Source organism: Pithys albifrons, chromosome 4 (assembly GCF_047495875.1).
Source record: "Pithys albifrons albifrons isolate INPA30051 chromosome 4, PitAlb_v1, whole genome shotgun sequence".
Classification (NCBI taxonomy): Eukaryota; Metazoa; Chordata; class Aves; order Passeriformes; family Thamnophilidae; genus Pithys; species Pithys albifrons.
In genome coordinates, this window is record NC_092461.1 from 66,575 (window position 1) to 94,208 (window position 27,634).

General features: G+C 43.1%; 2 protein-coding genes across 9 annotated transcripts in view; one reads left to right on the top strand and one right to left on the bottom strand.

Moving 5' to 3' along the window:
* Window positions 1-968: 968 nt before the first annotated feature.
* On the bottom strand, window positions 969-13,158 carry MRS2 (magnesium transporter MRS2). Of its 2 annotated transcripts, XM_071553158.1 has the most exons (11): window positions 12,959-13,158; window positions 12,704-12,777; window positions 11,160-11,196; window positions 10,424-10,536; window positions 10,052-10,225; window positions 9,255-9,385; window positions 8,454-8,570; window positions 5,689-5,841; window positions 4,507-4,624; window positions 3,685-3,798; window positions 969-2,671 (listed from the first exon to the last, which is right to left on the bottom strand). In XM_071553158.1, the coding sequence occupies exons 1-11, from the start codon at window positions 13,110-13,112 to the stop codon at window positions 2,564-2,566; spliced, it is 1,293 nt and encodes a 430-aa protein (XP_071409259.1). In that variant the 5' UTR covers window positions 13,113-13,158; the 3' UTR covers window positions 969-2,563. The 2 variants fall into 2 exon arrangements, with proteins under 2 accessions (XP_071409259.1, XP_071409260.1); XM_071553159.1 differs by lacking the exon at window positions 12,959-13,158 and having other exon boundaries at window positions 11,160-11,236; window positions 12,704-12,784.
* Window positions 13,159-13,204: 46 nt separating this feature from the next.
* DCDC2 (doublecortin domain containing 2) overlaps window positions 13,205-27,634 on the top strand; it is a 38,550-nt gene continuing 24,120 nt past the window's right edge. For 2 of the 7 annotated variants that reach the window (XM_071553160.1, XM_071553164.1), the window contains exons 1-3: window positions 17,263-17,612; window positions 20,338-20,431; window positions 25,934-25,948. In XM_071553160.1, coding sequence (XP_071409261.1) covers window positions 17,320-17,612; window positions 20,338-20,431; window positions 25,934-25,948 — 402 coding nt within the window. In that variant the 5' untranslated portion in view covers window positions 17,263-17,319. Of the gene's footprint in view, window positions 13,493-17,262; window positions 17,613-20,337; window positions 20,432-25,933; window positions 25,949-27,634 lie in introns of those variants that run through there. The other 5 variants (XM_071553166.1, XM_071553167.1, XM_071553162.1 and 2 more) reach the window with 5 other exon arrangements.

Consider the following 27,634-nt stretch of genomic DNA (forward strand, 5'->3'; position numbering starts at 1 on the left):
ACCGTGCCAACCCCCAGCTCCTCCCACAAAGCTCAAGGGGTCCCATGTGTGTCCCCGCCACCTCCAGCTGGCCACCAGGCCCCCAGAGCTGAGGGAAATCTGAGCAGATACTGAGAAACCTCCTTTGCTGAGCACACTCATCACTGCAGTCCTTCAGGCTTTGCAAGAGTCTGTAGGGATCAGACCCCAATTCCAATCCCTGACTACCTTTCTAACAGGTTTTGTTAGACACACACTGGGTGGTCACTCCAAGAACAGCACACAGAGACTGCACAAGGCATTACAGGATTGCCACGAAGAACAGAAGTACCACGCCCCCTGGCCACGCCCCTGCCTCCTGGCCACGCCCCGCCTTACTGACTACGCCCTTGCCCCTCTTGCCACGCCCTCGGCCCGCTGGCCGAGCGGTCAAGGCGCCCGCCTGGGGCGCAGATGCCTCTGTACAAACGCTGGTTCGAATCCCGCCCGGGGCCGCTTTTTCGGCCTCGCCATCGCCACCTGGCGGACACGACCGAGAACTACAGCGCACTCCAGCACTCCCCTGTCGGGAATCGTCTTTACACCCGCGCCTTGCCCTCCACACCACCCAGCAGCAGCCTCTGCGCCTGGCAGAGGCCTGAGGCATCCCACTCCAGGCTCGGGGCTTCCTTTGCTTTCTTCCACTGCAACCGTCCTGTCGTGGGAAAGGTCAAATCAGAGACCGTAGGGGGAAACACATAGACTGAAACAGAAATAAATGCCAACTACACACCACCTCACTGCCTAAAGGTCCCTCCCCTCCCAACCCAGCCCACTCTGGGATTCCAGCAGGATTCCACACTCTCTTCTCCCTTTTGTTTGTTCCATGTAAGATCTCAAGAGTAATTTTATTGCAATGGTATGTATTTTGATTACTGGAACTGAAAGGAAAACATGGAACATTTGCATGTCTGTAGAGAGAAAAAGCAGTCTTCTGAAATACTGACGTGTCCTTCTCTCAGTGCTTTTATTGTGCTTGAGATCAATTGTGTACAGGAATCCAAATGAGTCCACAGAAGTCTCTCTGCACTAAAGTTTATATGAAAGCTTCCAAACAGCTGCACCAACACATTTCAGTTCCGGCCTTGTGCAACCACAGCTTGGTTGAAACCTTCAGCATCCACATCCCTTCACGCACTGAGCTGTCAGCCAAGGTACAGGAGCCCTTGGTTCTTCCACTGGAGCGCTCCCTGTAGAGGGGTTTTACAGCTGCACCTGCTAAGCCAAAAGATTGCAAAAAAATTCAGCTAAAAACCCTCAAAAACGTTACAAGCCCCATTAACTTTCTCACCTTCTCCTGCCTTTTGTACCTGTGGTTGAAATCCCATGCAGAGAAAGAACCGTTTGAAAATAATTACATACAATTAATTTTAATCAAACTAGGATCACAGGCCTGCCAAACCTTAATATATATACCTTTTTATTTCCATCTTTGACTTATTAGGCCCAAGTAAAAATGTTCACAGCTACAATTATTATCTTTCCAACTCCTGTCAGTACAGTAATTTTTCTGGTGGCACCCAAGAAGTTGCTCACTGTATAACTAAGCCCCAGAGAGGTCCTAAGAAAAAACACAAATAGTGGGCATAAGGCTTCTATTCTTCCTTTAGTCCATCACAGAACACCAGGCTCCCACACCCTTTAGTGACTTGGCTACTCAGTGTGGTGCAGACTAGTCCATGGTTTGTCTTGAAGAGAGAAAGCATAGGTTGTTTAAGAGAAACAACCAACCTATCTGTTGATTTCTATCAGAATTTGAATTAGTCCTCATGACACAAGTTACTAAAGTGCAGCTCTATCAATGTGTGTTGAAATGGTGTCAGGTGGCAAACACAAGAGGGCATTATCTGTAAGCCTCCTTTTCCTGTTCCTGAAACTGCGTGTGTTTTGGGCCTAAATTTATTAAGCAATATCCAAGATAAGTAGCTACATTTCAAAGCCTGTTATTGCTCACATAAAACATAGGACACCATTATTTTCGGATACTGCTGATTTAGAAGTCATGCTTCAGAAGAGATGCAGCTCTGCTTTTGGTTTTGGAAAATCTGTTCTCTGCAGTTAAATACGACCTTAAAAATCCATTTAAAAAGCCACTCTTGGGGTGGATTTTTCTTTGACATTTGAAGTCAGATACCTAAATCTGCAGCTCAGAACCAGAATACTTGATGAATGCTGACTGCTGTCATCCTTTAAGTGAAGAATTCCACTGTGTTTAAGAAGGGCCATTAAGCAAAGAAGTATTTGACAGAAACACTTAACATGAGAATGCCCAAAACATACATGTATGTATGTGATACAGAAAACTAATGGAATATATGTGGGGTAAAGATGAGACCACTGTGGAAAGCATGTCACTGTTTTCCCTGGAGTTGCTCTCTTTTTCTGTGTGAGCATTAAAAATCTCATTGTAGTTTTTTTGGCACAAAATATGTATTAAATTAGCAAGTTTAGAAATTCTTGCAGTTTTCAGCAAGGAAGAAAAAATACGAGAAAAGTGTCTGAAGTCCACTCTGTAACAATGGAAGTTTCTTCATTCCTTGTGTTCCTATTGGTTTGGTAATGTTCTGCTCAGCCCAAATGTTTCTGCTTTGAGGGTGTTCTTTATCTCCACTCTTCCAGCTGCTGGTTGGGATTTTTTCAAAACTGCAGGAACCTAAGCAAGAAACAAAGTAGCCTGTAAATACATGAGAAGCTGCTCTGTAGGCAGCAGACAGAAATAAAGCTTCACAGAGGCCCGAACCCCGATTTTCCTCCCCTTATTTTCAGAAGTGTCTCTGGCTTCTCCTTCCCTAATCCCTTGCAGTACATTTCTCCAAGCCAGAGTCAGAGTATGATGGACTTGGTTTTGAGCAGCAGGTAAGGATAATCCAGTTAATTGTAGCCGCAGTCAACCATCCACAACAAACTACTTCCATCTGCCTCTTAGTGGCAAAGGAAAGCAGGGAAGAAGAGGAGTTTATCTAATTCTGCCTTCTGTTGTCACTTGTAGCAACTTAACTTTTGAATGTACTAACACTTCCACAATAAATATTAAGAGTGCAGAGCAGAGGTAGACAATATGGTCCCACTAGTGCAGGAAAGGGTAGGCAACAGGGAAAATGACTCATACATGCTCATCTTACAGCTTGCTACCATCAGCATCAACAACAAAGACAGCTTGTATGCATGTGAGGAGCTATTACAAACCTCAGACTGGGAGTCAGGACTTCACAACCATGCCATTGTTCTCCAGAGAGATGTTACAGCTAGTACTTGTGCTCACCGTCCTTTTATCTTTAGCCTTTTACATGACAGGGACTACAGATCAGAGTTAGAATGTGGGTGGGGCAGTAAAGGCAGCCTCAGTTATGCCCCCTGCTGTGAACAGACTGCCGCGGCAGCTGAGCAGGCAAGTAAGGGCTGCTTCTACCATGAGCCTTGGCTTTCCTAGGGCTGCCAAGTGCAGGTAAATGCGGCACACCTCAGGGAACAGCGTGCTGCTTCACTCCGGGCCACTGCTGGGGCTTCCCACCTCATTCAGTTCAGCTCGGGAGCACTTTATCAAGGAGTAAAACCTGAGCTGAACTCTCCCATGACTTATGGCCTACTAAAGCAGCTTATTTTCTGCTTTAGAAATGGCCAGTCCATGCAGAGCGTGACACAGAAACCCTGGCCAGCCATACATACATGAGGAGGTAGTGGAGGTTCGAGGTGCCGCCCCAGGAAGGAAAGTAAGCGTCGCCATATCAGACCACTTCCCAGAAACATAATCCCTGTCACCAGCCAAAATATCCTGGGGTCCTACCGACAGAATGTTACCATCAGTCATGCAACCATCTCTTCAGAAAAGCAAGGACCCAAAGATAATCTCTCTGTCCCCACCAGCGTTCTCCTCCTTTATGGGAGGAAGTGGTAAATTCTCCCACCAACAGCCAAGCCCTACCTTGGGAAAACGGCTCTTTAGGAATCATTGTACTGTATTCTGACACTGTCCCATGCACTTTTCCTTCCTTCATCAGGAAGTTAGAAAATTCAGTCCCTATATTTAGTTGATTTTAAAAAGAAGAAACCTTTGTGCATTTCTTTCAAAGACCGTATGTGCAGTTTTGAAGTTGCACCCCCCAGTTTGTAACCACCCCCCTTCCTAGTTCAGGTATAAACATGTACTGACAGTAGACTATTTCCTTTGGCTGCTTGCCAATTATCCCTGGATCTGGAAGATGAAGCTGGTCTTTTCCATGTTTAAAGCAAGCTTCATAGTACTTTAAACTCAGTCCTTATACAACCAAAAATTTGTTTTCCCATTACTTTTCCATGGATGTGACACAATAAGAAGGCTGCAATACTGTGCAGTTAGCCATGCAGTAATTTGCTTACAAGAACAGTGACTGCATGAACACATGAATCACTGCAGCTTTACCTGTGGAAGGAATGGAGGTGTACCAAATTTAAAATGCACTGTAAGAGCAGGGCCCACATTTCATGCTCAAAACAGCACTTGTCCCTCACCTCTTCAAGAGATGACTCCAGGTTCATACCAAATGCAACCCCTATGAGACCAAAGAGAGAGACAGAGAAAGTCCCCATGGTCAGCTGCAAGTTCAGCCTCATCATCACATTACGGTGGCTAAAGAAAGGAGAAACATCTGTAAGGGGAATCCAAAAATTGATTTGCTGCCTAAATTCTCAAGTTCCATACAGCATGCACTAAAATAAGACAGTGAAAGAGAAGTCAGGCTGGAATTTGACAATCCAGTGACAAAGATCATGAAACAAGCACACAAAGAGGCTACTGTTTTGACATTGCTGCATCGGATACCTCTGAGGCAGCCGGTTCTGCTTAATCATCATCAGACTTTCCAGCATTACTCATTTCTCAAAGGTGTTTATACACAGAGTATACTAATTTCTCAAAGGTGTTTATACACAGAGCAAATTCCTGTCAAAGTTTGTGTCCTCTCACCACTATCTGGCTGGAATTTATATGTCCGTATTTACAAGAAACAAAAATTTATTGTTATCTTGCAAATTAATAAGCTTTACAAGAAAGGAGAGTTGGTAAATTCTGCAGACTATAAACTTGAGGCTGTTTGGGAGAATTCAATATTCATGTCTCCACAAAAAGGATTTTTGTGGTTTCCTGATGCAGCATCTACTAATTCCTTCTGCCCATAACTTCTCGGTAGAGGAGAAAGAATATTAAACACCAACCTTCAAGACACAGGCCTTGAGAATGCAAGGTACAATTATTTTTCAGTAAGAAATCTGACTAGTACTCAAAAATGTAGCATAGAAAGAACATACTTGTTCACAAGTTATTGATTCTTGTATCACTCTACAGAGTAAATAACATAGCCTGCACTAAACACCCGAGTACCCTAGCCAGACTCTGGGTAGTAACCCTTCCTAGAATTTTAATATGCCTCTAAATCTGCAGACATTTCCTGCATTGAATAGCTCCCCGGAAGGATCTAAGAGAGGCTGGGTTTCTGGTGCTAGGGAAAACTGATGCCTAGCTTGCTTTATCCAGTTCACTTCTAAGGACAGTGCAACACAGTTGTAACTGCAAGTCCACTCAAACCCTCATGGAAGGCAAAATTCTCCAACACGGCTCACAGGCAGACTTGATAAGGCCTAGGCAGCATTAAATTCTGCTCAGCTTTTGGCAATCCAACACGTCAGGTAGCTAACCTGTCCAGGTTGATAAAGATGATACTTTCTGAGTCATCAATCAGTACTCTGAGTTCACGAGCTTCATTTGCAAGATCTTCTGCCTGTCTGTAATAATTCTCCAGCAGCAGCTCCATTTCCTCTGCATGGTCAATCCCAGAGGCACTCTCCTCACTGCGAACAACAATTTATATTTTTCCAGTTAGCTACATATTGTATCCAAGTCTATTACTGAGGGGTTAAGGAATGTAAGAGTTGTGGGTAACAAGAGTGCTGTTAGACACTGGACCTCAAAATCCAATCTTTTCGGTGAGACACTTCCATCAATGCCAACAGCATAAAATAAAAGGCAGTTTTATATTTATCAGCTGCTCAGCATAGGCAGTCAATTATTTTGGGTAGAGCAGTTAGCATTTGAGGTGCATCAAGACAGGCACATCACTGTAAATCTTACTTTTTCAGACATTACAAAGTTATATAAATTTTACGTTATTTATATATATTACTATAAATGTTTATATGATTCTTAAGTTATAAAGTGCTAACAATTTTGCCAGGAGATGCTTCACTTAGTGCCCTGAAGTGGTGGGAGCTGATAACTGTGTAGTCAAAAACTCCAAGAATAAAACATAACCAAAAGTCAACAAACAACTACACAGTGATGGAGATGGTTTAGGTGTATAATTAAATAGTTTTGTTCTAAGAAATTTGAGCTATACCCAGCAATTACTGCAAAGTGTTTTGGGAGCTTGAAGCAGCCAAAGAATGACCTCTCCTAAGGGACGTCTATTTGAGGGACTTTCACCTTAATTCACGGTGTCACTGCTGGTGCAGCAGCCTTCCTCTGAAAGAGGTATGTGTACTTCTGGCATTGTGTAGATGAAACCTGAGGCACCCGAGATCCACAAGAACTGAAATCTGCAGCAAAGCCAGGAAGATTCTTCATAATTTTTTCTTTTGTAGTATGATCTCATTTCTCTAGAGAGACTGAAGAGACTAAAGTTTTTTAAAGAATATCCTCTCGGCACTACTGACTGTTTAAGCAACCTCTCTGAAGTGGTTTTCATGAAAAAAAGTAGTACGGCTTACAAATCAACTCACGAAAGCTCTCTGAAGATCCCTAACAGAGCCCCTGGTTTCTGTCTTTTGGGGCTAAGTTGATTTGAAATCCCTCCAGACCTTGAGGTTTTCATTGCATGGAAATGAGAGGAGCTGCACACTTGAAAGCCTCAGAGCACTATCTGCTGTATTATAGATTCAACTCAAGGTTTTATTTGAAGGATACCTCTACATTTAGATTAGCTCCTCTGATACACAAAGGGAAACAAAGCAATAGAGATGTGCAAATAACTGGCACTGGATGTGTTTTCATTAACCAGCCTCCATCTGCCTCAGGAGTCTTCCACAGTCTGCTGCTCCTTCACACAAAGATACAAGGCCTGCCTCATCCTATCTTTCTGGGCTCAGCTCACCATTCCTTCTGTAAAAGTCCTCTGATGGCACCTACATGCCTAACTGGGGCTTCCCAAGTCCATCAAATAGCACACATCATTTGCATCAATCCTGGAGCAAAAAAGAGCTGTCCACACACTTTCAGCCTGCCTGCAAACATGCTGTCATGGCTGGTGCTTTCCAGGGTGCCTCATGCACAAGCTGCTTCACTGCATCCATGGCTCCAGCACTCCTCAAACAACCTCACACCATCCCTCCTACCTTGGTGCAATTGTGTCTGAAAGACTGCAGGGGTGACTGCAGGTTTCTCCTGACACAAGAGTGTAAGGTGACAGTGGCATCTTTCCCAGATATCCCCTACACATTGTCCATCTATTGTGAGGCAACAAGAGACTTGCCAACACACTTAAGTATTAAGTGGAAAGGAAGGCTGTGAGCAAAACCAGGACAAGGACCAGCTGCTGGCTCAGGAGCAGCTGGAATTCAGAACCCCTACAACACTGCTCTAGCAGATGCACTAGAGATGGAAACCATGGCCCCCTTGTGCAATACTCAGTTTCTGCTACAGTTAGATTAAGGTCTGCAGGGCTAGAAACTATCTCCTGATTTCAAAGCCCTGCTACTGCCTGAACAGCATCAACACCCACACACAATGAAGCGAGGCAAAAATATTATTCAGCGACTTCACAAAGGACCCTGAAAGATAGTTTCTGTTATCTGCTTAGACACGAAACATGTCTGTATGCTCCAGATTTAAACACAATTCAGCCCCAATCCATATTTGGACCTGACACAAATTATCTTTATGCTTTATAGTTTTTATTAAACTGACCAGTGCTGCTGGTGGTGTGTGCCGTCTTTCACCAAAACCTGAGTGCAGGGCCTCTTTCCTTCAGGTTCTGCTGGTGGGCAAAAGCTAGAAAAGCAGGGTGTTGAGAACACTTCTAGTAAAGGAAGTGTGGTGTCTGACATATTCAAGACAAGCTTTAAAAGCCTCTTTCGTTTTAGTTTTAGTGAAACCGAGGAAAACGTTCCCAAAAAGTCTTGATTTATACTGAAAAATAACATTTGCTTTTTCTACCATCCTGCTCCCATCCCATTACACACCTGATGAGCTGGCCTGTTATGCCAAGCACTATTTGTAACTGCATAATATGACTAGTGATAGCGGAGTTCCTTTCCAAAATGGCAAATACAGTGATTTCTGAAGGAGGAAGTATTAGGGTTTTAAGAAATTAGAGCTGCTTTTTGGCAGGAACATTCAGTTTAGTGTTCAAGCTATCCTTAAACAAAATTCACTGTTAAAAAAGTATGTGGCTTCAAAATATACATACAATACTTGTGGATCAGTCCATTTAGATAGACAGAGTTCTTCTATTACTTCTTCTTCATCTAAGATCTCCAGGATTGTTTCTTTGAAAACTTTAAGATCTGTTTCCAGTTCTGATAAGCTAAAGAAAGAACAGGCAAAAGGTCAAGTAATCCCCAGTGGCATCAGTGCACAAAGGTAACCTCTAAATGAGTTGCCAGCCGGCACCCTCGCCAGAGTGGCCAGGAAAGACTTCCCTGGAGGGCTCCAAAAGCTCCTTTAAAATATTCTCTACAGGAAATACACTTAGCAACTGAAGTGATCTGTCCAAGCACCAGTAAGGTACAGACACACACTAGAAAGGATCCAGATGTATTTTCTCAGTATATTTGTAAGTCAGAAAAAACCAAACACTCTGTGAGCACGTAACAAGTGCATATATGCAGTGTTATATCAGAGAGGCTAATATCAATACTAATAATGAAGCTACCCAGTGTAGCAGGAATCTTAAAGCATAATATACATACAATAATGAAAGCATAGTTCCAAAGGTTATGGGGAACGTTTTCACATCATTTTGTTCTCTTAAGTGTTGCTTTGTTCCGTCAGATGCTGTCTAAGAAGCACGGCTGTACTTCTGACAACTTGGAATATATTTCCCTTTTCACCCGTATCACTAGCTATTACATACACAATTTTTTACATTTACAAATAAAACACACAACCTGGCATCACAGTAATCTAGGAAATTAGTATCAGATACCATTTTTCTAACATTTCAATGCATGTCATTTTCTATTGTTACATCTCTTCACAGCTTATTTACCTCTTGCCATTCTGCAGGAGAATGTGTAGTTTACTCCTGTCCACAGACAAAAGCTTGGGGTCCACTAGAGCTTCCAGTGTCTCAAGGATCTGAGGCTGCAAAGTGTTAAGTCTCCCCTGCAACTTGCTGATCTAGATAACAACATGATCCTTTGTAAGAATTAAAACAATTCATTTAGAATGACTTGGGCAACTGACTCCTGTCTCTCAACACAGAATTTGCAGTAACAGGTAATTAATACAACCTGCTTTCCAATGCCTGGAAAATACTTGCTATATGGATACCACTTACGAGACAAAGCCTGTGTAAAATACAGTATTTAATAAAAAGTGAACTGAAACTCAGCGACTACCACACCAGTAAGGCTGATAAAGGTAAGGCATTCATGTCTAGACATGTTAATTAGCAAGATTTTTAATGATAGCTTGGAATAATTTTTTGACTTCTGCTCAAGAGGCCAGAAACCTCAGCACTTTAGTGTGACTTCCATTTCAGCCACAGGATGTCTCTAGAAACTCTGATTTGTTCTTTAATTGTCCCAATGGTGGTGAAAGCCACCAAAGACAATTAGCACTTTATTGGGAAGGGAATGAAATCACATACACACACAAAATTGTAAGAGCTAAAGCCACAAAAGTCAAAATCAAAGAAGAGGTCACAGAAAGTGCAGAACACATATACACATATGTGTACATATACAAATGTGTATGTGTAAGTACTAACACAAGAATAAAATCATACTGGCCCCTGTATGAAACAACTTCCCAAACAATTTAAATAAAACCAAGATAGGTCACCCAGTAGTGCAGGATTGCCTCTATGGCCCGGAATTCAAAGGGCAGGGAATATGTAACCAGCTGGCCTTCCCCTGCCAGCTGAGACGCCAGTTGACTGAGGAGCCAGTGCTCCAGACTCAAATTACGATAGTCCAGGATCAGAAGAAACTCTGGTGTTATGACAGCCTTCAAGAACTGAAAGGGAAAGCACATGATGTAAGGAGTCTGAACAAACTCTGATTTCTCACAACTCTGACTTCTGGGGAGAGCCACAAAGACACATTTACTGCTGGACTGCACGTCAGAGAAAGCTGCTATTAGAACAACTGTGCGAGAAAATCAAAGTGCAAGGATAAAACAGGGTTTACACTCAGCTAACAGGGAAGCCGTTACCTCCATCCTCATGATGATCCTGTTGTTCCTAGTTGCAATGCTCATTACATGCTGAAATCTTAGATCTCGAGCTTGAAGACCCAATTCCTGGTACAATTCTGTTTTCTTCTTTTCTGGGTTATAAGAATGATAGACATAAATGAAGACATTTAGAGGACAAGCACATATGTTCTGAAATGACATTTTAGTGTGTTACTAAGTCCCACCAAAAAACAAAACAAAACAAAACGCTGGGCTATCTTTAGAACAGTTTTCTGCCCATTGACTCCTCAATTTAAGTTATTTTCTACAAAGATTAGAAGGCTGTATGTTGAGTGGGAAAATAAAAGTTCTAGATATAAGGGAAAGAGTTGGCTGCAGCAATTGATTTCATGTCAGAAATGAGTGAGTGACTCATTTGAAAAAGCGTAGATAATCCTCCAAGCAGGGAAAGACAAGGCAAGCAGAAAGCAAGAAAGTAGCATGCTGATCAGAAAAGGAAAGGACAAAGCAAAAATTACCTTTCTGTGAGATGGCAATGCATTATTTTTATAATATTACTTTTAAATATGCAAAACTTTTAATAGTAAAGGTGCTATAAAGACCCAATAGGAAGGGGCAAAACAGAGGAACTGTTGCAACATCCAAATAAACACAAAACATAATTTACTGCATGGAGATTCTCAATTTGGCTTTTCTGTATGGAACAAGGAGAAAAGGCAAAAAAACACAAACAAAACTTACAGTGAAAACGTACCAAAATAGGTAGTATTGCCTTCTTTGTCAAACTTCATCTGAAGGAATGGAAAAAAAATTTTTTTTTTCATGGTACCACTATAAAACAAGAAATCAATTTCTAAAATTATTTGCACTTCCCTGGAAGCTAAATGGATAACAGATTATGAAGCAAAAGCAACTTTCTATGTTCATCCCAGTTAATCAAAATATTGCACCAAATGTCCATGTATTTCACCATATTTGTCACCAGTGTCAGCTGCATTACCATGTTGCTGCACAAGCCTTGTTAAAGATGTGATTTACAGAGGATCAGACTTAGAATAGAACAGACTTTGTGTTGGAGGACCTAGAGTGATCACAGAGTCCAACTGTCTGACCAGAATTTAAAGCCTGGTATTGAGGGTATTGTCCAAATGCCTGAAACACTGACAGGCTTAGGGCATTGACCATGTCTCCAGGAACCCTGTTCCAGGGTCTGGCCACTCTCTCGGTGAAGAAATGTTTCCTCACATCCAATTTAAACCTCCCTTGACAGGGCTGTGAGCTACTCCCAGGCATCCTATCACTGGATCCAAGGGAGAAGAGACCAGCAAGGCATTTTTGGACTAAAAATTCAGCCATTTCCTCTGGAACAACCTGAAAAATTTACAAATAAAATTAAAGAGTACCATGGATTGTGTTGTTAGGTCTTGTGCCCATGTCAAGTACAGCAAGGACAAGCTATTTAGCTAGTTGTCTGCACCTATTCTTCTTATCTTAGTATGTGTTATTCATATTATTCTTGTAACTCTTGTATTCCAAGTAAAATTATTTTATTGGAAAAATTGCTGTCTGGATTAATCAGAAAGTCTGCTGTTTTGCTCATAAGCCATCTAGCTTAATTCCACGTTACTGGCTTTAAGAACAACTTTCAGTGAATTAAGCACACCTAAGTAGGCACTCCAGGAGAGCTGCAGCGGAGGTTACACGGCCACGTTCACCTTGTTGCAGAATGGCTGCTTTTCCTTATCAACAAGGAGGCCTCACCTTCCCTTATCGGCACTAATAATAACATTTGTCATTATATATATGAAAATATAAAAAATAAAAATAACGTGCAAACTAAGCAGCTTGCAAACAGCTTTCAGTCTCATTTAAAAAAGAGCATAGAGAGAGTTTGTTTTCCACCAAATCCTACGTCTATCTAGAATTACAGCTATCAAGACACAGGACTAATATTTCTAAAAGCTATCAGCAAGCCTTAGCAAACTTAACAAGAAATCTTGACTGCAGCAGTTCCAAGAGTTGACCTGCCTTCACAATTAAGAGCCAGGTGCCGGACTTTAGAAAAGCATCTTGATCAACACTGTGTGCCATGACTGGTCATCACGTCGGAAAACCTCAAACCACCGATTTAAAAATTTAGCATTAAGGGTGTTCTCTGTATACAAATTCACCTGCTTCTATGACGCTTGAAGAATAAAAAAAAGAAAAAAGAGGAAAGCAAAAGAAAAGAAAGAGCACCATCACCCTGCAGCCTTGCACAAGCTGCCCCCGCTGGTGGAAAGGCCTGCGAGTACTTACCACGGCAAAAACAGGAGACACGCTGGCTAGGGTGGCCTGGGAGGTCTCTGTGGTGCCATGTTGGTGCAGTTTACCTGAAGGCAGACAAGACAGCTCTAGGCCCAGCACAGCGCCCTGGCCCTTCGCCGCGCGGTGCCCCGGCCTGAGCCGTCGGCACAACGCGGGGACACACGAGCCGAGCGGCGCCGACCGCGACAAGGCCGCGGCGAACCCGACACAGCGCCCGGCCCGGCCCGGCCCGGCCGCGCCGCTCACCCGCCCAGCGCAGGCCGCGGGCGTACGGCGGTACCGCCGCCACCCCCGCGGGCCAGGCCTGCTCCCGATGCCAGCCCCGGCCCGGCGGCAGCCGCCCCGCCGCGCCCGCCCAGCCGCCCAGGGCGCGGGGGAGCAGCGCGGCCCGGCGCAGCATCGGCCCCGCGCGGCCCGGCCCGCTCCCAGCGCGCAGCCCGGCGGGGCGGGGCCAGCTCGCGCAGGCGCGGCGGGCCGTGCGGCCTGCGCAGCCACAGGCGGAGCCGGCCGTGCCCTCATGGAAAGCGGCCGTGCCCTCATGGAAAGCGGCCGTGCCCTCATGGAAAGCGGCCGAGGCCTCGATTGCCGCACCCGCTGGCGCGCCAAGTTCACAGCCGTGGTGTAATAGGCGCACAAAGCCATGATCTGTGGAACCACCGCCTCACTCGGCCTGTGTTCAATAACACTGAAATTAACTGCTTTTTGTACATGATGACGTCAGAAAAAGGGTGGAAAAACCCCTCAGAACCCCGTGAAGCTCGCCTGAGCTCCTCTAATGAGGTAGGTCCGAGTTGAAAGTCCAGTCAAATGGATAGCTCCTTTCAGAGACATGACTGTTCTTAAAATCCCACTTCAGCAGCGCTCGGTGCTGTGCTGTGCCCGGGATTTTCCCTGCAGCATTCGGCTGCTTCCTGAAGATTTTACTTGTAAAATGTGAGGTTTTTTCCAAATGCAGAACAACGTTTTTTTTTTCAGGTGCAGAACAATGCTGTCCCCAGCCAAGGTCTTGCCATTAAGTTTCCTTGCCCTGCTTCTGTATCTAAAGTAGAAACAAGCTACTTGGTCGAAATTTAGAAGTTTAATTAGTAGCATACTAATAGCTTCTGCCGTTACATGGGTTTTTTTAAACTACGGGTTTCATGCGCCAAAGGGTAAGGCAGGTAGCAGGAGTGTCCTTCCTCTGCCTGGTGGTGCTGCAGTGTGTAAATTGGCACGTGGGCAAAGCCTGTGCCCAAAGGCCTGCAGCAGCACAGGGATCAGAATGTACTTACAGCACTCAGTAATCCTTAGCAGGGAAATAAAGGAAGTGATTATGCTGCTAATGAAATGATCCGTACCGTGCGGCTGCTCCAAGAGGGCACAAGTCTAAACACTGCTCAGGACCCGGGACAGAGTTTGGAGACAGTGGGGTCACAGCCAAATACTGTTCCTGGCTGGGCTGTAAGTTAGAGGTAAGTCACTCGAGGGCCAGTGTTGTGCTCCCCTTTCCTGCACCACATCACCTGTGCATTTGTATCTTTCTTTGTACATACACACATTAACATGCATAGATGAGCCCTTGTCCAAAGTGGACTGACATACAGAATCAGAGGGGTGGTTTATGCACACCTTGCACAAAGATTAATGGCCTCACAAGGAATTACTTAAATAAAATAGTTCCTCAGTAGTTATGCATACCATGTATGTGTAGAATTAAGCCATCAGAGGTTTTTAGCTTCAGGGTAACCCTGCCTGTCTGCAAATATTCTCCACATTCATACATAATAAAAAGCTGAAATCTACTTAAATAGAATATTTTTGCTCTAGTTTTAGTTAATCTCAGCAGGTGGCAGTATGAGCAGCACTAATTTAATACTCTTGGATGTCAAAGATGCTTAAAATTTGGCAGTACCACACAGCACAGAAAATACCTCAGGAGGGCAGGAAACAGGCACACACTGTTGTTGGCAACTAATGGCAGCCCATGTTGGTTCTGATTTTTTGATAAGGATTAAGTGTGATTCTCAGCACAGAGTACAATAGAATAAGCTGAATTTCATCTTGTGTTTAGAAACTTTATCTTTTTCCATTCTGCGCATTTTGTCAGGGTTTTTTTCAGCACTAGTACATTCTGTCTTCATGACCTTATGTTTTGCTGTCAGTGAGTCTTGTTAGCAGGGCCCTACAGTAGGCTGCAAAATCTTTCCTGATCCTGAAATGGCAGAAACCTCACAGCATTCTGCTGCTGAAAAGGTGACCCTATTTGATGCTATGCTGCTAGGCCATGCCTGTGTTCTCATCACATCCCCCAACATGTGCTCATTCTGTGCCCTCAGGGGATCATGACACACGACCTGACAGACGTGGTGTCATGCACCAACCTCATGTAAGATGAGAGGTCTGACATCGCTCCATCATAAAGAGATTATGTGTCTCTGCATTTATCTTAACCATGTCAGTGGCTTCAGCAGCTTGTCTCCTTGCTGTTGAGAATGTGACAGGAGATGAGAAACTGAAACAATATAGTGGGAATAAAAGGGCAGACCCTGGAAGGGCTGGGAGGAGCAGATTGTCATGGATCAAGGCACTGCTATCATGGGCTGAAGTGTCAGATCTTTTCTTAGCTTTTGAGCAGTGGTTGAACTTAGGCAAGATGGAAAACATGCTGGTTTTGTACTGTACTGGAAACACTGTTTTGCTTTGGTTTGTTCCTATGACTGAAGAAAATAAAATTTTTCATTCTGAAAAGACTGGTGTGAAACAGTGGGCTCTGTAGCCTGCAGTGGGCTGGACAGTCACAGCTGCTCTTCAGGGGCTGAATTTGAAGGTGTTACCTTAAGGGCATGAAAACGGTGAGATTCCACTGCAGTGCAAGTAAAGGGACAGAGGCAGAAATGCAAGCAGCTGGATTTGAAAGATGAGATCTTTAGAGGCAAAGCTATGACCTATGTAAAGGTTAAACTATGGGCAAAATTCTGCATTGCAATTTTTCAAGGGATTCATGATATTCCCTCCATTTGGACAAAGACTTTCTCCATCAGTTCTAGGCTGCTTTAAGGCTAGCAGTGCTCTGGTACCATTCAAGAGATATTTCATTGCAATTCATAAAGTGACTGTAACTAGTGTGGCCATAGGTAAAGACCAACACTGTTTTGGAGTAGCACAAGTGTGGGTGCATGAGTAAAACAGTCAGTGTCTTACACCTGTGTCAAAGAGGTTGTGTGACTGCAAATTAGGCCTAAGATCACCAAATGTGGTAGAATCTGGCACAAAATAGTAGACAGTTAACATATCACTACTTCAATGCAGAGAGGTGTGAAGGTCATCCGCCTGTTTGGTTTTTACACTAGAAGCATATCTTTAATAAAAATTTGGGGTTGCAATAGATCAATATTAAACAGTGTTAATTCGAGGATGGTAAATGTTTGGTTCTCCTTTTTATTGGTTAGAAAGAAACCAGAAGCAAGGAGAAAGATTTAGCTGTTAACCAGTAACAGTACCATGTTTGACTTCCCTCAGCCTGAAATTGCTTTCTGTAATGGTTAACTGCTCTGTTGTGACTCACAGCAGGGGGCTAATTTTCCCATCAAAGGAGGTAAGATGAAAGAAATTCCTTCAATCACACGTGTTAGAACCTATTTGGAAGAACAATCATTACAGTACAACAAACAATCCCAGGTAGTAAGGTCTAGTTCAGTTTTAGAACTTGAGACTGTTAGCGGGGAAGGGAAATTTGTTTGGATGTAAGGCATTTTCTGTTTTATTTTCTCTCGAAGTTCGCGGGTTCTTGCCCCCGCGGAGTGCCACACTGCGCTGGAAGCGATGGCCTCGGCGCTTCCCCGCCGCCGGTGCCCCGTGCCCCCGTCGCCCTGCGTCTGCCTCTGGGCACGCCTTCCCCTTCCCCCGGTGTCTGTGGGTCGGGCAGGCGCCTGGGAGGCTCTTGCGTGCCTGGCCACGCGCGGGACGAAGTTTCCCGAGGAAACCAGGGTGGCAGCGCGTCCCGTGCTGGCAGCGCCAGAGGATAAAGGCGCTGGAGGCGCCAGCAGTCCGTGCACCTGCTGAGCCGCCTCGGCGTTCTGCGCCCTCACCTCCCCCGGCAGCGAGCGCGGGGTGCCTGAGAGGAGCCGCTCTTGGGCTGGGCAGAGCTGTGCCTGGGGCCGAGGGGCCCGATCCCTCCCCTGCGCCCCGGGAGCTGTGCCCGGCCCCGGGGAGCCCCATCCCTCCGCTCTGCATCCCTGAGCTGTGCCCGGCCCCGGGGAGCCCCATCCCTCCCCTGAGCCCGGAGCTGTGCCTGGGGCCGAGGGGCCCGATCCCTCCCCTGCGCCCCGGAGATGTGCCCGGCCCCGGGGAGCCCCATCCCTCCCCTGAGCACGGAGCTGTGCCCGGCCCCGGGGAGCCCGATCCCTCCCCTGCACCCCGGAGATGTGCCCGGCCTGGGGAGGTGTGCCGGGCCCCGGCGGGTGTGCCCGGGAAGCCGCGATACCTCCCCTGCACCCCGGGGGGTGTGCCCGGCCCCGGCGGGTGTGCCCGGCCCCCGCAGGGCGCTGTCAGCGCGTTAGGGGTGGCCGGGCAGGAGCCTTTCTTGAGCGAGCGGGTTGCGCTGCGCATAAGGTGGGAAGCCACTGAGCATGGCTAGCTCTGGCACAAAGGGGTCGTGGCTCTCGCAGCCGACGGTGAAGAGCGTGCTGGTGTATCGCAACGGGGACCCTTTCTTCCCAGGGCGCCGTATTGTCATTCATGAGAAGAAAGTGTCCAACTTTGATGTATTCCTGAAAGAGGTGACCGGCGGGGTGAATGCACCCTTTGGAGCTGTGCGGAACATCTACACCCCGCGGGGTGGGCATCGTGTCCGGCAGCTGGAGGAGCTCCAGAGTGGAGAGCAGTATGTGGCTGGTGGCAGGGAAGCCTTCAAGAAACTCAAGTGAGTGGCTAAAAAGTAACGTAAGATTTATATGGAACTTGAGTATCAGCAGTTGGCGTTTGGCACTGGGGCAATACTTAAGAGGACCCCCCCCACCCCACCCCTTTTATTAGGCATTGTGGAAAGAGAGCTCAGAGGCTGTGACCCAAGGCAAAAGGAGGTGAGCTTTAGAGGTGAGGCACAGAAAGGCTGCTACCATCAGTTGCCATCTCCGTGACATGACACGGAGAAAAAGAGAAACAGCTCTTTAACCCAAAGGACATGTGGCAGTGGCATGTGGTTGTGATGGCTGTGCTTAACCAACCAGCTGAGTATCAGTATTTGTGCTCAGGGGTAGCAGGGTGAAAGCTATAAAAAGATGTAGTGTTCACAGTCCTACCATGAAGTTGATGAGCCTGGGAATCTGATTCCCAGTGCTTCCTTTCTAATTTATTTTTTAAAAGCCTAAAATATTCTACCCAGCTATCTGCCTCTCCGTCACTACTGTTCATTTTGGGTAGATACATAGCTTTTGTATGACCAGAATAACTGAGTCCCTCCTGTTATTTAAAGATTACCACTTACTTGCTTTTTCCTACCTAAACACCAAGAATTAAGCTGACAGTTTCTATGTTCTATCGTGAGTCACTGGAAGAATAATGTGGAGGAAATCTGGGCTTTTAAGTGTTTTTCCCCAAGTGGTTCTGCATGTGATCAGTAATGGTTCTTAATTCTGACAGTGAATTTCATGGTCCAAGTTGCCTGTTATATATTTGCTTCAGTCTTTGTGAGCATTTTTCCTGCAGTTGAATTTATTTAAAAAAAGAAAATCTCAACATTAACAGTCCTTTGCCAGAGGTGGTTGAGAATTTATATGCTAAATTACCAGCTTTACAAGGTCTTCCTCATCTTGGTTGTGTAGAGTTGAGGACACTGCATTTTTCAGGAGAGCTCATTACAAGCTCATGTTCCCTGACGAAACTCTCTGTGTAATGAACAGGATCTCTATCGGCACCCTTACCAGTTCTGTTACTTGCCACTTCTGAGTATTTATTGAAGTTTCTTGTGCTTCAGTGGCAAAGCTAGAGAGAAAGATGTATGACAGGCTAAACATAAGCCCCCTTCCCACAGTACTCTCTGCTGTGTCAAATGCAGCGCTCAACTCTCAAGAAAGATCTATTGTATCTGTTTGGTATTAAACTGTGAGATTCTGTGGACAGCTTAAAGTTGTTAGTTGTCAGCACATCATGTTATGCCTCCCTAAATGTGTTTTGTGTTTGACAGGCTAAAAGGAAGTACGTGTTTGGCATTAATCATTCATTAGAGAATTGGACACTCCAGATTTAGTTTGGGTGGGAAAAAGCATTTCTTTTTGTCAGTTCATGCTTTATGGTCAGAGTTTTATGGGGAAAGTTTTTCAGACTTTAATGGTTGCAACATGCAACAAGATACCTAATTATTTCCTGCCCGCCTGCCTTCCACACCTTCATTCATGTCCCGTGAATTGTCAGCCTTGGCCAGGCAGGAAAGTTTCTTCTCACGAACAAATCTTACCCCAGTCATGAACTACAGAGCACGATGTTACCAGAGGGCTGCAGATGCTTTACAAGCTCTGAGGTCTTGTGGTGAGCCTGCACTGGTGCTTGGCATTAGATATACCTGACATCTCAAATAGTCTTCTACTCTTAAAAGCCTGATAAACCACCTGTGGTTTCCCACCGGAAGTGGGAGCAGAGATAACAGATGCCCATCACCTAGTGCTGGGTTAGATGCTCCCAGTGTAGAATAGATGTCCCAGCCATTTTTGTTTAGCTCTTGGCAGAAAGTGTGGCTGTACTGAGTTATATCTGCCCATGAAGGTACCTCTTCTGCAGCTCTAAGAACCAGAAACCTTTTGCAGTACCAGGAGCTACTGAGAGCTGCATTTGTGAGGAGATCTGCTCTCATGGCTCTTGGAGTGCTCCCAAGAGAAAGCAGTGAGTGTGGGCTGGGTACCTGGGCAGTTGCCTGTTTGCCAGTCTGTGGGTTACTCGTGCCTGGAGACTTATTTAATGTCCTTTCTTTGGGCACACAGCATACAGCTAATCCATCACTATATGTTTCAATTAACACTTTAGTGTTAATGCAAAGTTTTTGCCTGAATGTGCACTGTGATGGAGAGCAGTGTTGTTCAAATAGATGTACTTTCTTTTCTTGTCTATTTGAGGGTTGTATTTTGTCTGTTCATAAATTAATCATGAAGATGCTATTGGTTCATCCAGCCACAAAAAATCACTGTTCAGATGTGGCCACATTCTGTTGAAACACAAGTGGTGTATATCCTTTTAAACTTAGCTGATGCCCTGAGTTAAACTCAAGTGTGGGGGCAAACTTTAGATCTACCAGAGACTTACTGTGAGAAACCAGGAGGCAAGATGATGACTTTGAAAACTTGGGTAAATTGATGCTGTGCTGAGCTTTATTGATCCACCTCACAGTAGTATATGAGCTTGTTTCTGGTAAGGGCTTTATTGATGGTCTCTTCTAATCACCAGTGACTTGAAGGTAAGTGCTTGGTTCTCCTCATCTTTTGTAGTAGCCCAGAGGGCTTAATTGTCCCTTACTAAATCTTGAATTGTTTACTTTTTGTGTTATTTTGAGGCATGACAAATTTTAAAACCTTCATGTATGAAGAAAAGCATAGAAACACTTGTCTCATGTAAGTTAGATGCTTCTGTAAATAGTCAAACCTGTTTTCTTTCCACAGCTATTTGGACATTGGAGAAACAAAGAAAAAACCTGCTGAAGTCAATAATGAGGTAGGATGCCTGAAATATTTAAGAAGTAAACCTGCAGTTAATGTAAGTGACATGCCTGCATTTATGCCTCTTTTTTATATATGTTAATTTTATTTAATAATAATACAATTATCTACCACTCTGAACATTTTTTTTCAATTATTATTATTCTGGTTGCACTGAGCATAATGCACTGGGTGTCTTCTGCTCAGCATTTGGAATTGCCACATTCAGTCAAAACTCCGTTGTCTTCTTTGGATCTGGTCATAACCCTAAGGGAGACCTTTACAAGCAGAAGAAGATGGTGGAAATGAGGATTTGAGGAATTTTGGAACAGCAGATTTTCCTCAAAACTTGGTATTTTCTCTGGAGAAGGGACAATTTTGTTTATAAAAAATTCACACTTAGTTGAAATGCTTTTCCCAGTCACTGCTGGTGTCCTTTGTAAATTTATTACTAGTTCTAGTCCGTAATTTGCCAAGCTCATCTCTTGCTCTTGGAGAGCACTATGCTATAGCTTAAGGAGATAACTGCATGCTTCAGAAAGTAGTTTATGTGGATTTATTTATGGGAGATGTGTGACTCTGCATTAGTTCTACTGGTTTATCATGTATGGAGATAGCAGTGATTCCCAACAAAGGTTTCAATTACAGCTTCTGCCTGACAAGAAGCATCAGCTACTTATTTTTGACTTTCTTCTGCCCTGTGTTTGCATGCCACATTTCCAGCAATTTCATGGTTTGTATAGCAGGTGTCTCCAGACAGTAGGACACCTTGTACTAGAAGACTCTCAAAAAGGACAATTGCTGTGATACTTAGATACTTCTTGTTCAGAGTCTGTGAAATACAACATCTGCATTTTATAACTGAGCATATCTTTGCAACCTGTATTTTTTTGAAATGGGCACACTCAATAGGAAGATCAAATTCAAGTTGGAAATTGTATATATATATATCTATATAGATGTACTGCTACAAGTACCCTGTTAAATTTTTTTCCAGTTTGTTTATTGACACAATTGAGTCTCCTCTGCTCAGGTTTGCTGCATTTTGCTCTAACTGGTTACTTGAAGGGTACACAGACAGTGAAACAAATAGTGGTCTACGTAAGAGATTATAATTGGAGCAGGGCAGGGAAGGAAGAATTAAAATGTTTGTAGAAGTATTGCACTTATCTGAACCTTTTCCATATAAAATACAGTTCTGGACCAAAAAAACTATTTTTGGCTGTAAGACCAGTCTTGACTATTTTTTCCTGAATAACTGAATATTTGGGTATCTGAAAAAGAACTTGAGGAAATGGGAGGTGTAAAATATAGTGTTTGAAACTTGATAGATGTGAACTCAGCATCAGAATTTTCCACATAAAGCATCTAAGATGTTGCTATAAAAGTATTTTGAGGAGCTGCAATTCCTGTGTTTTCCTTTGTTCCTCCATATTTCAAAATTAAATTATTCTAGTATCATTTATGTCTGTTGTTTTTCTGCATCTTTTGTTGCTAGACAGTGGAGTCACCAGTCATCTGTCAGCAGTAATATGATTGGATTTATCTGTAAAAATTGAATTTCGGAAGTTTATATTTTCTTGATTTCAGAAATTGTTTTGTTATGTTTATGCTGGATATACCTTGTCTATAACTTGTGCTTTTTTTTTCAAGTACATTCTCATAAAAAATCACAGCATTTATGATTGTTTCTTATTTCAATACTGGCATTTATCATATGTGACAACATTCATGTCTAATCATAAGAAAAATCCTGTCATTTTTCAGTAAGTGGACTCTTGATTCACTTTATTATTTAACTGTTAATTAGAAATGGTTCATCGATATTTTGTCTGTACAGGAGATAGTTTTGTAAAGTGACTGAATAGATAATTAGAAATGATCCCAGCATGTGCACATTACAGCCTTTTGCTGTCATAGCAATGTGGCTTCACAACATATCCTTTCTGTCTTCTTTCCTAAGAATCAAGGAGAAACAAACATGATTTGTGCTACCCTAAATTACTAACCACAGAATACTGTAATCTAGGCCTAACTAAAACTAAGGCCTAACTAGGCCAAACTACCACAGCCTGGAAACAAATTGCATATAGAGGTCCACTTTATATTCCTTTTCCAGAGTGCAAAACTAAACCCTCTTGTCACACCACTGCCAACATGCAAAAGTGAACCTTCTTACTACTCCGTATCTGACTAGTTTGTTTTTGTCCACTGCTGGTGTCACAGACTGAGTAAAAATTGCCTCATTTTGTAATGCTAAATTATTGAGTGATTCTACTGTAAGTGTATTTTAAGGAATTAGACTATCAAAATGCAAATATTAAAGAAATGTGATATACATCTTTAATCTCCTGAGTACCATCTTTAATAGTTAAGTTTTCCATGTTGTGGTTTGGCATTTAGTATCCTGGTAACGTAATTGGTACAACAAGACCTACAAAACAAATACTCGTCATGAGTGTTCACGGTCTAATGCCAGGAGGAATTGAAAAAGAACTGTCCAGACATCCAGTTAGAAGATAAGCTGTGTCCGTTTGTCTTAACTGAACCCATGAATGCATACAATTTCTCTTTATTCAGTTCTGTATACCCAAACTCTGCAGTTTTGAGTACTTTGATGAACAGCGTGGTTACAGATGGATTTAGTGGATTTTTGGGCACCAGAAAGACTTTTCAGAAGCTTTGGTTCATGCCTCTGTATTAAAGAGTTTGATCTGAAAAAAGGAAGTTGGTCTGCCCTGCTCTGTAGGTGATGCCCTCCCTGGCCTGCGAGCAGGCTGGGAGAAGGGAGGGGGTGCCAGTACTGCAGCTTTTAATGAGGCTTGGTAGTCTCATTAACAACTTTTTGTTGCATAATAAATTGACTTACTGGAAACATTAACAACTTTTACCTTTGATTAAAAATGTTGAAGGAAAAAAAGATTTTTGGGATGTGGACTCTTGTTCTTCAGCTGTCAACTGTTCACAGGTCCAGGCCCTTCTGATCAGCCATGAAGGCCTGAAACTTCCTTTTGGTTTAAATGAGTCTAAAGAATTTAGGAAAAATGCACAAATCTCGAGGGGCAAGATCGCTCAGAATTGGCAGTATTATATCAATGTCAGAAATGAGTATCAGGATCTGTTTTGCTTGAATAAAATCTCTGTTGTCATGCCATCATTGTGTATTTGGTAAGCAGTGTAGGTATAGCATCATGCACCCCAGAGAAGGAATGGGAGCTGTTCTTGGGATCCAGAAGCAACACAAATGTGATGTATTTTGGAGCACTCCACAGACTAAGTGCCTGGGCAGATAAGGCCCTGCTATTGTCTGACTTATCCCAGCTGAAGATCTGGTCCCTAGTCCAATGCCCCAAAATTATGGCACATCCAGAGTGAAACATCTTTCTTTCCAGGGCTTAACTAGATGAGATGAGACTTGCCAGATAGATGCACAGGGAATATGAACTCCATTTCACTTACTGTGGCTGGAAAGGAGTGTGATTCACCTTGAAGGTGAACAGGTTGGCCTGAAACACTTTGGGAATTTGGTAGGACCTTTGCAATCTTGAAGGCTCCATGAATGAGTACATGACCATTTGTTCTGGCATGGCTCATTTCCAGCTCATCTCTGCGTTGGTGTGGGCTGAGCAGGTTGTGTTCAGCTGTAGTGTTGTGGCCCGTTTGTGTAAGCCTGGGAATACGCTCAGGGAACAGCAGTTTGAGTGGTGCTTTATATGCACACCAGTAGAAAGGCTGGTAGTCTCCTACTCACTCAAGGCTGCTTTGTGCTATCCAGCGTACCATCTAGAAAGGCAAAGTAGCCAGGGAAATGTAGATTAGCAAGGTTAATTACTGCATAGGATAGCTGAAATAGTTTTGTACTGACCAAACACCTCAGTGACTTTGACTCCTCAACTTTAGTCAATGTGTATAAGATGTTGATTTAAAAAAAGTCATGTTTCTATGAAATAGATGTTTCCTATGCTGTAATGGCTTTAGAAAACTTATTGTTCTAATTTGGTTTTGATCACTGAGCCTTGAACATGCCTTTCTTTCACCCACAGGGTGGTGATGGTGTGTATCAATGGGGGTTTGGTTCTTTTGACCCCAGTTCTACCCTAGGGAAATGCAAATATTTGTTCTTAATTTTCCTGGGCACATGGATTAACAAACAGGCCATTGTAATGAACTGGCAAGGCCATGGCTCATTTCATGAGCTGATAAATTTGGAATGTGACGTTGTGTCGAAATATTTAAAGCTTCAAAAGATTAGTTATAAAGTGACGTAAGTAGTGAGTGAGATGTACATTAATAGCCAGAGGAAAACTCAGCTCTTAAACCTCTACAAATCAAAGCAGCACACGGCATCAGACTCAGAGACATTGTGGATTTTGACTGGATTCTTTCTACTGCTGTCCTGTATGGCATTGTAAATACATGCAAACCTGTAAATCATGCAATTGTTGGGTTGCCCCCTCTGATGGGGGTGGCACTTTCGGTAAGGAAAGGAGATAAATCAGGTAGTCCAACCATTTCTTAGCTCTGGATAGCTAAGCTGTGTCTTCATGGTAGCAGTGAAAGACCTCTGTATTTATCATGTATCTCATTATTTAATATACACTGGAAGGAAAACAAAAGCTAAGAGTGGCACTTTTCTATTTTAAACTATTCTCAAATGCATAAAATTCAGCTTTTTGGAACTAAATATGCCACCTGGCATGTTCATAGGACTGTTAAAAAGCTAATTCCTGAACCATGTGCTTCTCTTATATACAAGGATTGACTCTGCAAAATGCTACTTGCCTGTTGCAAGTCCCAGGTAGCCAACAGGAGGCTGAGGCTGGGTAGTTTCCCGAGTCTGTCCCACTTTCCAGTCTACATTTGAATAGTAGGTGTGAACAGTATAATGTAACAAAACTTCATGCATGGGGACTGGCAAATAGGTTCACACCAACCAAAACAAACAGACATTGTCTTGATGCATCGTGTGTTTTTCCTTTTACTGGTTAAGAAGTTTCTGAAGAAAAAAGTGAAAGCCATTATTTTTTATCTGCATATTTCAAACCAGTGTGTGGATTGTGCCGAGTCCTTGCTTGAACAGCCATTCTCAGTGATGATTTCCCTTTAATGCCATGTTTTCCTTTCAGCTAAACCTTCTTGCAGTTAGAAGCGTTGCATAAGGAAGGCCATCCACAGTGTTCTAAAAATGAGTAGCGTGGTTTTAGTTATTTAATAAGTTTGACCTGAATTTTTTGTCAGTGTATATACAAATACCCATTTAAAAAGAGTTGTATTTCTATGAAATAGATGCTTCCTGTGCTGTAATAGCTTTAGAAAACTTACTGTTCTAGTTTGTTTTCATGTGATCAGCTGAACATAAACATAAGAGAAATTTTTAAATGGAAATTTTATTGAATGGGTGTATATATACATGAATACATATATTGCACACATGTGTACATATGCACAGACTAATTCAAAGTGTTTTTCTTAGGATAACTATTTTTCATATGACAATGTGTCTGAGGTAGTGATTTGGCTGCTAATCATTGAGTTTTGGTTTTTTTTCTTTTCCTAACAGTCAGCAGTGAAAGATGTAAGTACCTAAAGGTAGATGCTGCAATGTGTTGTATGTGTTTGCTTGGTGCTTTGTCTGTATTTGTTAAATTTTGTATATGTGTAGCATATAGCTATATTTAACATACAGTGTAAGGGAAAATATGTAGCATGTTGTTATAAAGCAGGGTATGGACAGTTATATGCAGATGTGCATCTTGTCTTTGTGTTTTCAAGGGGGTATTAAGAGGCACTCAGAGATAACATTCAGCAACACAAATTCAACAACAGTATATTATGACTGAAGGTGAAAGCTGGGCTCTAAGAGACTCTGTAGAATGTATTCTGGAATTCCAGTGTTGACAGAGTTCTCAAACACTGCAGATTGATGGCCACTCCCAGAACTCAGCCTGTGTTGAGTTCAGCTGTTTTGTTTTTCCCAGACTCTGCAAGGTGCCTTGATAAGTCATTTCACAGATGGTAACTCCTCTCTGAAGCAAGGAAAATCCATGCTGCTGTTTGTGTAAGAGGCACTCAGGGAAATAATTTATTGTAGAATAGAAACATAAAAATGAGGATGGTTTTCAGTCTGTGATCCTCTGGTGCATTTCCAACTGTGTTTAGCTCTTGTTGCCTTGAAATTGTCATTTGTTTAATTGCCTCCAGCTTACTGAAAGTTTCCTCTAAGTCTCAACAGACACAGCTTTTTCTTTCTTTCTCTGAATACTTTGTGTTGCTGCTGTGGTGTCGTGTAATACCTCAGATAAGTATTCATCACAAGTTATGAATTGGTAGCAACATTTGTCAGTAGGAAATGGAAGCTGCCTTTGAATGGGTCTTTTCAAACAAACTGAAAATGTACAAAATTTAAAGATAAAATCATAATGGAGCCAGACCATTGATTAATGTAAATATGCTTAGAGTTGCTGACGTAAATGGGAAAGTGTTGATTTACATCAGCTGAGAATGTGGCTGGTGAAATTAAAGAAAATAAAGGGGGCTGGGGGGCTAGTGATGCTGGTCTCAATGTAAGCACAAACTTTCACCCAAGACCGCTTTATTGTTAATAGGTAACTCAGCAGTGCCAGAGGGGTCAGGCCATTGCAGACACTGCAACACTCTGCTACCTCATACCAAAAATAAGAGCAGAACTATGTATTCTTTAATTAACCCCTGGCCTGGTTCTTCCACTGGCATGGGTTTGTGTAACTTTATATACTTCAAAGGAACGGGTTTGATTTACAGCGGCTGAGCAGTTGGTCTTTTATTAATGTATACTTCTGTATATTGAAGTTATGTGTTAGTTAGTTTTTCATAACCATTATAGTTTAGCATTGGTCAGACAGAAGTTATTCTAAACTCTGTGGGCAGGACAGTCAGCTTAAGGAGCAGAAAGGTGGGTTTTTTCCCTTACATTATTTTTAACATCATGGTGCAGTGCGATTTTTATTAATCATGGCTTGGGCTGAATTTTTGCACTGTTGTACTCTGAGAGCTTAACATACTATGCTGTAGCCAGAACATAGATTGGGCATCTGTAAGATTTATCTCTTGTGCATTGTGGGACACTGTATTATACTGTGTTGTAGCTGTTTGCATGTCTGTGCTTGCCAGCTTCAAAATGAAAGGTGGTGTACACACACCATTTGCAGCACCCCAAGAGTGGGCACTTCTCTCTGTCTGTTTGGTTTTGTTGTTTTTTAATTTTCTTAGAAATGTATATATT